Source organism: Neoarius graeffei, chromosome 10, assembly GCF_027579695.1.
Source record: "Neoarius graeffei isolate fNeoGra1 chromosome 10, fNeoGra1.pri, whole genome shotgun sequence".
NCBI classification, from domain to species: domain Eukaryota; kingdom Metazoa; phylum Chordata; class Actinopteri; order Siluriformes; family Ariidae; genus Neoarius; species Neoarius graeffei.
The window spans coordinates 93,078,378-93,091,050 of record NC_083578.1 but is presented as its reverse complement, the minus strand read 5'-3'; the positions used below and the strand labels follow the sequence as shown (position 1 = coordinate 93,091,050).

Below are 12,673 nucleotides of genomic sequence, written 5' to 3'. Positions count from 1 at the left end.
GTACTTGAAAGTTTGCGAACCCTTTAGAATTTTCTACAACCCCGATTCCAAAAAAGTTGGGACAAAGTACAAATTGTAACTAAAAACGGAATGCAATGATGTGGAAGTTTCAAAATTCCATATTTTATTCAGAATAGAACATAGATGACATATCAAATGTTTAAACTGAGAAAATGTATCATTTAAAGAGAAAAATTAGGTGATTTTAAATTTCATGACAACAACACATCTCAAAAAAGTTGGGACAAGGCCATGTTTCCCACTGTGAGACATCCCCTTTTCTCTTTACAACAGTCTGTAAACGTCTGGGGACTGAGGAGACAAGTTGCTCAAGTTTAGGGATAGGAATGTTAACCCATTCTTGTCTAATGTAGGATTCTAGTTGCTCAACTGTCTTAGGTCTTTTTTGTCGTATCTTCCGTTTTATGATGCGCCAAATGTTTTCTATGGGTGAAAGATCTGGACTGCAGGCTGGCCAGTTCAGTACCCGGACCCTTCTTCTACGCAGCCATGATGCTGTAATTGATGCAGTATGTGGTTTGGCATTGTCATGTTGGAAAATGCAAGGTCTTCCCTGAAAGAGACGTCGTCTGGATGGGAGCATATGTTGCTCTAGAACCTGGATATACCTTTCAGCATTGATGGTGTCTTTCCAGATGTGTAAGCTGCCCATGCCACACGCACTAATGCAACCCCATACCATCAGAGATGCAGGCTTCTGAACTGAGCGCTGATAACAACTCAGGTCGTCCTTCTCCTCTTTAGTCCGAATGACACGGCGTCCCTGATTTCCATAAAGAACTTCAAATTTTGATTCGTCTGACCACAGAACAGTTTTCCACTTTGCCACAGTCCATTTTAAATGAGCCTTGGCCCAGAGAAGACGTCTGCGCTTCTGGATCATGTTTAGATACGGCTTCTTCTTTGAACTATAGAGTTTTAGCTGGCGATGGCGGATGGCACGGTGAATTGTGTTCACAGATAATGTTCTCTGGAAATATTCCTGAGCCCATTTTGTGATTTCCAATACAGAAGCATGCCTGTATGTGATGCAGTGCCGTCTAAGGGCCCGAAGATCACGGGCACCCAGTATGATTTTCTGGCCTTGACCCTTACGCACAGAGATTCTTCCAGATTCTCTGAATCTTTTGATGATATTATGCACTGTAGATGATGATATGTTCAAACTCTTTGCAATTTTACACTGTCGAACTCCTTTCTGATATTGCTCCACTATTTGTCGGTGCAGAATTAGGGGGATTGGTGATCCTCTTCCCATCTTTACTTCTGAGAGCCGCTGCCACTCCAAGATGCTCTTTTTATACCCAGTCATGTTAATGACCTATTGCCAATTGACCTAATGAGTTGCAATTTGGTCCTCCAGCTGTTCCTTTTTTGTACCTTTAACTTTTCCAGCCTCTTATTGCCCCTGTCCCAACTTTTTTGAGATGTGTTGCTGTCATGAAATTTCAAATGAGCCAATATTTGGCATGAAATTTCAAAATGTCTCACTTTCGACATTTGATATGTTGTCTATGTTCTATTGTGAATACAATATCAGTTTTTGAGATTTGTAAATTATTGCATTCCGTTTTTATTTACAATTTGTATTTTGTCCCAACTTTTTTGGAATCGGGGTTGTATATTTCTGCATAAATATAACCTAAAACATCATCAGATTTTCACACAAGTCCTAAAAGTAGATAAAGAGAACCCAGTTAAACAAATGAGACAAAAATATTATACTTGGTCATTTATTTATTGAGGAAAATGATCCAATATTACATATCTGTGAGTGTCAAAAGTATGTGAACCTCTAGGATTAGCAGTTAATTTGAAGGTGAAATTAGAGTCAGGTGTTTTCAATCAATGGGATGACAATCAGGTGTGAATGGGCACCCTGTTTTATTTAAAGAACAGGGATCTATCAAAGTCTGATCTTCACAACACATGTTTGTGGAAGTGTATCATGGCACGAACAAAGGAGATTTCTGAGGACCTCAGAAAAAGCGTTGTTGATGCTCATCAGGCTGGAAAAGGTTACAAAACCATCTCTAAAGAGTTTGGACTCTACCAATCCACAGTCAGACAGATTGTGTACAAATGGAGGAAATTTAAGACCATTGTTACCCTCCCCAGGAGTGGTCGACCAACAAAGATCACTCCAAGAGCAAGGCGTGTAATAGTCGGCGAGGTCACAAAGGACCCCAGGGTAACTTCTAAGCAACTGAAGGCCCCTCTCACATTGGCTAATGTTCATGAGTCCACCATCAGGAGAACACTGAACAACAATGGTGTGCATGGCAGGGTTGCAAGGAGAAAGCCACTGCTCTCCAAAAAGAACATTGCTGCTCGTCTGCAGTTTGCTAAAGATCACGTGGACAAGCCAGAAGGCTATTGGAAAAATGTTTTGTGGACGGATGAGAACAAAATAGAACTTTTTGGTTTAAATGAGAAGCGTTATGTCTGGAGAAAGGAAAACACTGCATTCCAGCATAAGAACCTTATCCCATCTGTGAAACATGGTGGTGGTAGTATCATGGTTTGGGCCTGTTTTGCTGCATCTGGGCCAGGACGGCTTGCCATCATTGATGGAACAATGAATTCTGAATTATACCAGCGAATTCTAAAGGAAAATGTCAGGACATCTGTCCATGAACTGCATCTCAAGAGAAGGTGGGTCATGCAGCAAGACAACGACCCTAAGCACACAAGTCGTTCTACCAAAGAATGGTTAAAGAAGAATAAAGTGAATGTTTTGGAATGGCCAAGTCAAAGTCCTGACCTTAATCCAATGGAAATGTTGTGGAAGGACCTGAAGCGAGCAGTTCATGTGAGGAAACCCACCAACATCCCAGAGTTGAAGCTGTTCTGTACGGAGGAACGGGCTAAAATTCCTCCAAGCCGGTGTGCAGGACTGATCAACAGTTACCACAAACGTTTAGTCGCAGGTATTGCTGCACAAGGGGGTCACACCAGATACTGAAAGCAAAGGTTCACATACTTTTGCCACTCACAGTTATGTAATATTGGATCATTTTCCTCAATAAATAAATGACCAAGTATAATATTTTTGTCTCATTTGTTTAACTGGGTTCTCTTTATCTACTTGTGTGAAAATCTGATTATGTTTTAGGTCATATTTATGCAGAAATATAGAAAATTCTAAAGGGTTCACAAACTTTCAAGCATCACTGTATTTTGTGAAGATGGAGGAAGAGGTCATGTGAGAGTCTTTTTTTTTTAATTAATTGAGTAACTCCGCCCCTCATGGTTAGAAGAACCATTGAGATATTTCCAGACTTAAGTTCCAGGAGGATAAATTTGATTCTCTCAGCAGGTGATGAATGAATTTTGATGTGAATTCGTACCGTAGAGTGTTGAGGGAGATGAGGAACACAGAGCATCATGTCCTGAGATGTAAACTGTGAACAGAAAGCCTGCAGTGTTTCCATCCAGAGCTTCTCCACATCTGAGAGATCAGATGAAGTCCACCATAAAGATCCTGAACCTGCAGGAGAACTACAAAACACACACACAGAAATTAAACACCCACCAGGTGATTAGAACAATGTCATCACTCATCAAATCCCAATACACTCAATGTCAATTATTATAATAATTCATGCACACAACAGTATACATTATTATTACTACATGGCCCTTACAAGACCTCCCCCCTCCCCCACCTGGGTCTCTCTTACCCCTTTTCCACCAAATCAGTTCCAGGGCTGTGTTATGTCCCTCTTCTACCTCTAGGTGGCTGTAGGTTCTCCCGTATTTTTTTGTGTTTTGCCTGTTGATTGTCTTCCAGGTGTTCCCTGTTGGTGGGACGTCTCCAATTGGTCTACCTGGCATGTTGCGCACTATGAATGGGAGCTGTGACCAGGAGCAAGAGGGGTTGTCTTCACGCCAGCAGCTGATGCCGTTATTTACCCTTATCATATTTAGTTATTGTCTTTATTTTTATTTACTATTTTCTTATATTGTAAACCCCTTACTTGTAATAAACCCCCTAGACTTGAGTCTGTTGGTTTTTTGGTCATTCGTGTGTTATGCTGGTTAGCTGGTTGTAACAGGCTGGTTCGGAGCCAGTGCTGGTGCTGGTTCACAACTCGTTCAACTTGCGAGCCAGCTGAGAACCAGTTTGCTTTTCCATCGCTCGCGGTGCCACGTCATTACGTCGCTGTATACGTCAGTTACGTCGCTGTATGCGTCAGTTACATCACTACGTTTGCTTAAACCTTGGCGCAAATATCGAAGCAAAAACAACACGGAAGAGGCAGCAGCAGCAACAACAACAATAATAATAATGGATGACTTCGCGTTTGTACAGCTGCGGCTTCTCGCCGCTTAAAAATGGCGATCTTTCGCGGTCTTGTTATTGTTGTTGGTCTTAACAACTCCGCCCCCCCCCCCCCCCGCTGACGTAAGCGGTTCTTTCCTCTGGCCCAGCAGAGAGTTGGTGCTAGCCTGGAACCGGTTTTTCTGGCCCCAGAGCCAGTTCTTTGTCAGTGGAAACAGAAAACCCGGTTCCAAACTAAGCACTGGCCCCGAACCTCTCATGAGAGGATAAATACCTGATACTCCCTACCAGTCAGACAGAACTGAAGAAGCCTTTCAGATGAGAGGTGAAACGTCTTCAAGAATCTTCAAGCAAGTCCAGTTGCTCTCTTTTACCACCCATAGTTACTATGACCTGGATGACTGAGAATATTCACAGACACATACGGTACATTGCAAAATGCACTGATGATGTCACTCACTGTAAAACCATCACTGTTCGTGCTAACCAGAAGCCTTGGCTGACAGGAGAGGTTCACAGGCTCCTGAGGGCTCGGGACGCAGCCTTTAGGGCTGGTGACACCACAGGACTAGCAACAGCCAGAGCCAACCTGTCCCGCGGCATCAGGGAGGCAAAATGTCAGTACAGTAAGAAAATATCTGGACACTTCAGCAACACCAGAGATGCACAGTCTCTCTTGCGTGGCATTCAAACCCTCACAAACTACAAACCCCCACCACGGACCCGTGAAAGTGACAACACATTGCTAAATTGCCTCAATGACTTCTTTGGACGCTTTGAAACACAAAACAACACACCAGCACAGAAGACCACTCCTCCCCCAGATGAGCAGGCCATATGTCTGGCTCCAGCCAGCGTGGAGAGGACCCTCTCCAGGATCAACCCACGTAAGGCAGCTGGACCAGACAACAAACCTGGTCGTGTTTTGAAGGACTGTGCCATGGAGCTCAAGGATGTCCTCGCTGACATCTTTAACATCTCCCTGAACCAAGCTGTTGTTCCCATGTGTTTTAAAGCCACAACCATAATACCAGTGCCAAAGAAATCCCTCCCATCCAGCTATAATGACTATCAGCCCGTAGCACTGATTTCTATTGTCATGAAGTGCTTTGAGAGGCTGGTCGTGCAGAACATCAAGTCCATCCTCTCTCCCTCCCATGACCCGTTCCAGTTTGCATATAGGTCAAACGGGTCCACAGAGGACGCTATCTCCGCTGCTCTCCACCCAGCCCTCACTCACCTGGACTCAAAGAACACCTATGTGTGAATGCTATTCTTGGATTACAGTTCAGCATTCAACACAATCATTCCCCAGCAGTTAATACAAAAACTCGGAAATTTGGGACTCAACACCTCTCTCTGTAACTGGGTGCTGGATTCTTACAGGGAGGACCTGTTAGAGAACGTGCGGGTCGGCAGTAACACCTCCAGGACCATCATGCTGAGCACAGGGGCCCCACAAGGGTGTGTGCTCAGCCCGCTGCTCTTCACCCTGCTGACCCATGGCTGTGTACCAATCTACAGCACCAACCACATCATCAAGTTTGCAGACAACACGACTGTGGTGGGCCTCATCACTAACAACGATGAAGCCAACTACAGGAATGAGGTGAGCCAACTGGTCCAGTGGAGCAAAGACAACAATCTCTTCCTGAACGTGGGGAAGACCAAAGAGATTGTGGTCGACTTCAGGAGAGGTCACTCACAGCATCCCCCTCTGGCCACTGACAGTGCTGGAGTGGAGAGGGTGAGCAGCACCAAATTTCTGGAGGTGCACATTGCTGAGGACCTTTCCTGGTCCAACAACACCGCATCACTGGCCAAGAAGGATCAAACTCGCCTCTACTTCCTCCGCAAACCGAGGAGTGCACGAGTCCCACCCCTCATCATCTGCTCATTCTACAGGGGCACCATTGAGAGTGTCCTCACTGGCTGCATCACTGCGTGGTATGAAGGCTGCACTGCCTCCTGCCGGAAGACTCTGCAATGCATAGTGAACACGACCAGTAAGATCATTGGTACCCCTCAGCCCTCCCTTACGAACATTTACCACTCCCGCCTCACCCGCAGAGCCATCAGCATCGCTGGTGACACCTCCCACTCTTCACACTCACTCTTCAGCCTCCTGCCCTCAGGGAAAAGGTACCGGAGCCTCCGGGCCTGCTCCACAAGGCTGCTGAACAGCTTCATCCACCAGGCTGTCAGGATGCTGAACTCTGTCCACTACCTACCCCTGGTCTGTAACACATTCACTTACACAAGAACCCGACCTCATACGCTTGCACATCACACCACAATCATTCGCATCATTGTTGTATCTGCTGCTATTGCTCATTTGCACTACTGTCCATGTACACCTCATAAGCTGCTCTTCTAAGCACCTTCTCCGTTACAGTTATAGTACTGTATTTGCACTACTGCTATTTTGTACATTGTTTGATTTTAGAGAGTTATCTCTCTCTCACACACACACACACACACATATATCTCCATCCGATTTTACAAGTAAGGGGAGAGAGAAACAGCATTTCGATTCTCCTGCATGTCCTGGATATACAGTGGAGTGAACTGACAAAAATATTTGAATCTTTTTCTTCTCTTATTATTATGTACAACAGGAGATTAACCCTAGTTTCATTGTACTCATACACGGACAATAAAGGAATTCTATTCTATAATTATACTTATTAATACTGTTTGTATCATTAATATTTATTATCTTCATTAATATGAACAAATAAAAACATTAGTGAGGATAAACTGCTTCTGCTCTGTAATTAGGTTTCACTTTTTAAACATTGCTATCAATGATGCATTCACAAACTGTGTTTATATTTTATTGATTTATTTTTACTGATGATGTTTCATAAGTTTTGGCACTGTCCTACCCCTCAGCTGGCGTGTGCAGCGCTGCGTCCGGGATGCGCAGACTCTCACTCCGAGCTGTGCGCCGAAACTGGGCTGCAGGTTTTATTTCCTCCACCGCAGGTTTTCTTCTTTTGAGTTTGGACATGATTTCTATTTCCTGTGGGGTTTTTTTTTGTTGCTGTTGTTGTTTATTTGTCTTTTTTCTTCAGTAAACAGAGAGCGCTATACCGCCGAATTTAAACAACTTCCGCTTAGCGGGCGCAAAGAAAGATGTTTTATCGTCTCAATACTGCGCAAATAATGCGCAGTCAAAGTCATGCATTTGATTTTAGTATCTATCTATCTATCTATCTATCTATCTATCTATCTATCTATCTATCTATCTATCTATCTATCTGTCTGTCTGTCTGTCTGTCTGTCTGTCTGTCCGTGGCCAAACTGGTTAAAAAGATATATAATATCCTTTAAGACTACTTTAATTCAAAGCTCTTTAGAATTATTCCAGTAAACCTGACTAAAAACACAGAGAGAGAGAGAGAGAGAGAGAGAGAGAGAGAGAGAGAGATGGATGGATGTCTTTATAGCCTGATGATGGAAGCCATAAGGAGGAAAAAGATGGAAAACAGAGAGGAAAATTAAGCATAAAGAGGGAGGTCACCACTAAAATAAATGACCCATATGGCTCCATGAGGAACCTCGGCCCTGAACCCTGGAGAGGATGAGACACGATTTGGAAAAGCTCTGACACGATGAATGAGAAATCCAGAGGAGAGAGTACAATAACAGTTCACAGAGAGAGAGAGAGAGAGATGGATGGATGGATGGATGGAGACACACAGAATGGGTCCAGGAAAGAACACTTATGTCATTAGAACTGTTGTTCTCTGTCTCCATGGTTACGGAACGGGAGATGTAAAAATAGCGGGCAGTAAACACACTCCCAAAAAGCAGCTGAAAAGAAGAGAGAGGGGAAAAAAGACACGAGGAAGGGAACAGGACATTTTTATACAAAATCAGCCAAATCATTGGAAATGTTTATTTTAAAAAAAGGACAGGGGTTCCAGTGTCTTTACTGAGGTGTGCCAAAGGTTTCTGAGGTTAGATTTATCCATTTATCACTCGACTAAAGGCCTTTTTTTCTGATCCAACAGCAGTGGACTCTTCCATGAGGGGTCCAGTAACTCAGCACTGTTCACATTCATTTCATTGTTTACTGAATAATGTGCTTCAAGATGAATAAGTAATAAACTCAGAAGTGACTCATAATTGGAGATTTAGGTATTGCAGGATGACATTAATAACAACAGATACTCAAACACATGGGAGTCGAGAAACTTTCACAGGTGACTAATGCTTCAGGCGACAATCCAGTGAATGAACTGCAAAGTAACTCTGTAATAAACAGCCGAGAATCGACAATATAAAAGTGCAGTCTTATCAACAAAGGGCTGGTGTGGCTGCCCTGAGCTTTTCATTACAGCCAGACTGGACACACACACACACACACCTGATAGTTGATTGGAGAACTGATTAAATAAGTAAAACCAGGTGTAGCTCCTGCTTGGTTGTAACAAAAACCTACAACCACACCAACCCTTTGTGGACAAGACGAAAGACCAGTGACATGCAGTCATCCAGTATACAGTCTAACAGCTTGGTTTAACTGTGTTCGAGGTAATTTCATTAACCAGCACAGCTTTATTTCAGCAAAACTTTCAGGATAACTACATCTCAAAAACCACACAAAAGACCTGAAACTAGCTCAAAACATTCACTGGAAAACTCCCACTCTTTACAACATATCTTACAATAGCAATGGTTCGGTTCTGTACATCATACCCACACCACCTGCATTTAAACTTTACACTTTGTTTGGTGAAATCTGTTAGAAGTATTTAAGTATTTAAACTAACCCAATCTGGCAACCATGTTATTAACTGTCCTGTCTGCTGCAGCCCCACCCACCCCCTGAGCATGGGGCAGCATGATTTCTACCCCAATGTACCTCCATTCGTGCTTGTTGCAGTTCCCATCTTTGACCTTTAGGGTGCAGTAATAACTCTGTGGAGCTGAATGGGGCAGTGGACATGCAACATCTCGAAAGGTGAGTAAATCAATGGAGCATTGAATATTGGCTAAAATCAAGTTAAATCAAGTTTATTTTTATAGTTCTTTTAAATACAGACATTGTCGCAAAGCAGCTTTACAGAAATTTAAAGACTTTAAACATGAGCTAATTTTATCCCTAATTTATCCCCAATGATGAAACCTGAGGCAACAGTGGCAAGAAAAAACTCCCTCAGACGACACGAGGAAGAAACCTCGAGAGGACCCAGACTCTAAAGGGAACCCACCCTCATCTGGGTGATAACAGATAGCGTGATTATAAATAACTCACTTCTATAACTGTGTCCTATAGAGTCACAAAGTACAACTGTGTAACCAGGAAATTCATTATAGTTTAACAGGAAGTCTGTTTTGTTGAAGTTATCAACTGTTCATTGATGGAGACTTGAGTGTAAAACTGTTCATGACAACTGCAGTCCTAAAGTTATCACATCAACTGTAGTCCTCAGCCATAAATGCATTACTGTAAGTGTCCAAAGTGTCTTCCAAGTGCGACTTAAATCTGTCCAGTGGTGACTTTTTCCAATTTTGGTCACTGAAAGAGATCATTAGCATTAGTCACATTGGTTAAACTGCTGATATTTCAGATATACACAACTAAATAAACTGAAACTTTTACTTTTTCCAAATAGTAAAGTTTAATTAGTGACCCGTGATTCATTCTAGATGTGTAATGGTGCCTGATAGTCTCTGAGGGTGTCTGTGTGATAAGAAGCTTCGGTTTAATAGTTATTCATTAAAACCTAATGGACTTTCTGTGATCCTGAAATAATAAACCACATAATGCACTGCAGTACATAATAAATTCAGAATACCTACAATGCACTGTGGAGCATGAAGTGCCCTGTGTAGTGAATGGTGAATAGGATGTGTGGTTTGGAACATGGTAAGATGATCAAATATATTAAATATCATGTTAGATTAGGTTAGATTCAACTTTATTGTCATTGCACATGTCACAGGTACAAGGCAACGATAATCAGATACATGATGTATCATGTATCTGATTATCGTGTCTCAGTATGATATAAATGCAGCGTTAGTTCACTAATTGAGCTGAAACACTGTGTCATGATTGAGGATTAATGGTGTGTCAGTGTATCAGAGCTCTGTGTGTGTGTGTGTGTGTGTGTGTGTGTGTGTGTGTGTGTGTGTGTGTGTGTGTGTGTGTGTGCTAAAATATTTTTTAGGTTTTTTTGGAGAAGTCATGAGTGACTCGGTTTGGTTTGGCTTCTCCAAAAATCCATGACGCAAATCCAAATGAAAAAATAAAAGGTGTTGGCTGCAGCCTGGTGTCTGGAGAGGTTCCCCGTCTTCATGCAGGAACTCACCATGAATATTCACGCTGATGGAATGTGAATAAACCACATGAAGAGGCAGAGGCGGTTGCTGCAGGCTGCGTCCCAATCGCCTGTGTGTGATAGAAGGGCTTCTAATGAAACTCAGAATAATGAGAAACACTGAACAGAGCAAGTAGATTCAGATGTAGATGCTATGACATGAATAACACTTACTAGAACTGAGAAACATTCAATTAGCATAGCATGTAGCATATAGAATATTTTACAGCTTATATAGAGTCATGTACAGAATTTAAAGGTTGTCAATATTTATATCAGGAAAGTTTCTGGTATTCAGAGTCAGGTTACACAGCTACCAAAAGGGATTTTCTGAACTTCACATTTATATTATTAAAGTCACCTGCATATAGTTGATGCCTCTGAGATTTTTCTTGAGTAGAAGAGTCCAACACAGGGTTTTTCAGTAGTGTCTAGACCACTGTCTTTAAACACAAACAGGTGACTTTACGTTCATTCATAATTTTATCCATAAAAAAATTCAGTCCTCAAGATAAAGGAGCTCTTTGATTAAAACGTGTCTCCTCCGATGGACTATATAGTGAATATTGTAAGAGTAAACACTAGTATGTGGGACACAACCCTGATGTTTGGGGTGTAGAGCTTCTCAAGAACTAGTCATTGACAATAATGTGTATTGTGACAGCGCCCTAAGGAAACCGCCGCCAAAGCAACGCGTTGCTCCTCACTCCACTGCTCCAAGAGTGCTGAAAAGACAGCAACATTTCAGCACCACTGTTTTGGACTGCTGAAAGCAGCATGGCCACAGGGCGGAGCCCGCTGATTGCGCATGGTTGGAGTGGCTTAAGCGGCACCTCAATCTACCCTCCTCGAGCAACCAGGGGAGTATAAAGAGATGGCGCCACAAACACGTTTGTTAGGTTTTTGCAGCACATGCTTACTGATTTGTGCCGTCTATCCTTACAGAGGTCATCTTGCTGATACCGAGGACAAAGAAGAGGACGATGGAGAAATCAATCCTCAACTGCCTCCGCTCCCGCTTCCAGCAGTAGAGCAACAACAGACGCAGTCAGCCCCTGCCGGCAACCCAGCACTAAGTCGGCTCTGGTCCTCCACTGCCTGCACCTGCTACACTTCTATCACCCCTCGCACTTCCCCTGCCCTTTTCTAGAAATAAAGGAGCACTTAACTTTTCCACTGAACCCTAGGTTGAGTGTCTGTTTCCCCCCGCTGCAGCTGCGAGTGCCACGCTGGTGGAGAATTTGAGCATGAACATGACACCCCCACCCACCCTCCACATGGAACCTCTTGTGCAGCATCTCCTGGAAACCAATCTCAAGCAGCAAAAGGTGATGCAGACACTTGACAGGGGCCTCCAAGTCGCCACCCAGGACCTGCTGCAGCAGCAACAAGCCAGAGCCACTCCCCTCCCTGACCATCTTCCAGATCGCCACCAAGAGGCTCTTCAAGTGCTGTCTAAGATGTCTGAAGATTCTCAGTCATCCAGGTCATAGTAAACTGTGGGTGGTAAAAGAGAGCAACTGGACTTGCTTGAAGATTCTTGAAGACGTTTCACCTCTCATCCGAAAGGCTTCTTCAGTTCTGTCTGACTAATAGGGAGTATCAGGATAGAGGATAAATACCTGATACTCCCTATTAGTCAGACAGAACTGAAGAAGCCTTTCGGATGAGAGGTGAAACGTCTTCAAGAATCTCCAAGCAAGTCCCAGTTGCTCTCTTTTACCACCCACAGTCTGCTGTCTAAGCTGACTCCATCTCACAACATCGATGCTTACCTCTACACCTTCGAACAATATGGGAAGGCTGGCCTGAGGAGTTGTGGGCCCAGGCTCTGGACCTTTTACTCACCACAGAGGCCCAGCTAGCCTGCTATGGTCTCCCACCAGCCTCGGCAGAGGATTACCTGCTCTTGAAAGAGTAAATCATGAACTGCTATGGGTTCTCTGCCTGCCGGGCCGTGGCTAAATTTCACTGCTGGGAGAACACCTGCTGCCAAATGGATGCCCTGCTGAGAATCACCAAATGATGACTG

The 12,673-nt window shown here is 43.4% G+C and overlaps 1 protein-coding gene and 1 long non-coding RNA gene across 2 annotated transcripts in view; both read right to left on the bottom strand.

Moving 5' to 3' along the window:
* si:ch73-70k4.1 (Fanconi anemia core complex-associated protein 20) overlaps window positions 1-7,426 on the bottom strand; it is a 28,634-nt gene extending 21,208 nt beyond the window's left edge. The window contains exons 1-2 of the mRNA XM_060932673.1: window positions 7,195-7,426; window positions 3,372-3,522 (exon numbers count right to left, since the gene is read on the bottom strand). Of these exons, the coding sequence (XP_060788656.1) occupies window positions 3,372-3,522; window positions 7,195-7,319 (276 nt within the window). The 5' untranslated portion in view covers window positions 7,320-7,426. The remainder of the gene's footprint in view (window positions 1-3,371; window positions 3,523-7,194) is intronic.
* A 1,944-nt stretch (window positions 7,427-9,370) lies between these two features.
* Window positions 9,371-11,846, bottom strand: LOC132893485 (uncharacterized). Its single transcript, XR_009655564.1, has 3 exons — window positions 11,003-11,846; window positions 10,633-10,712; window positions 9,371-9,836 (listed from the first exon to the last, which is right to left on the bottom strand). It is a non-coding gene; the product is annotated as an uncharacterized LOC132893485 (long non-coding RNA).
* Between the last annotated feature and the right edge of the window lie 827 nt (window positions 11,847-12,673).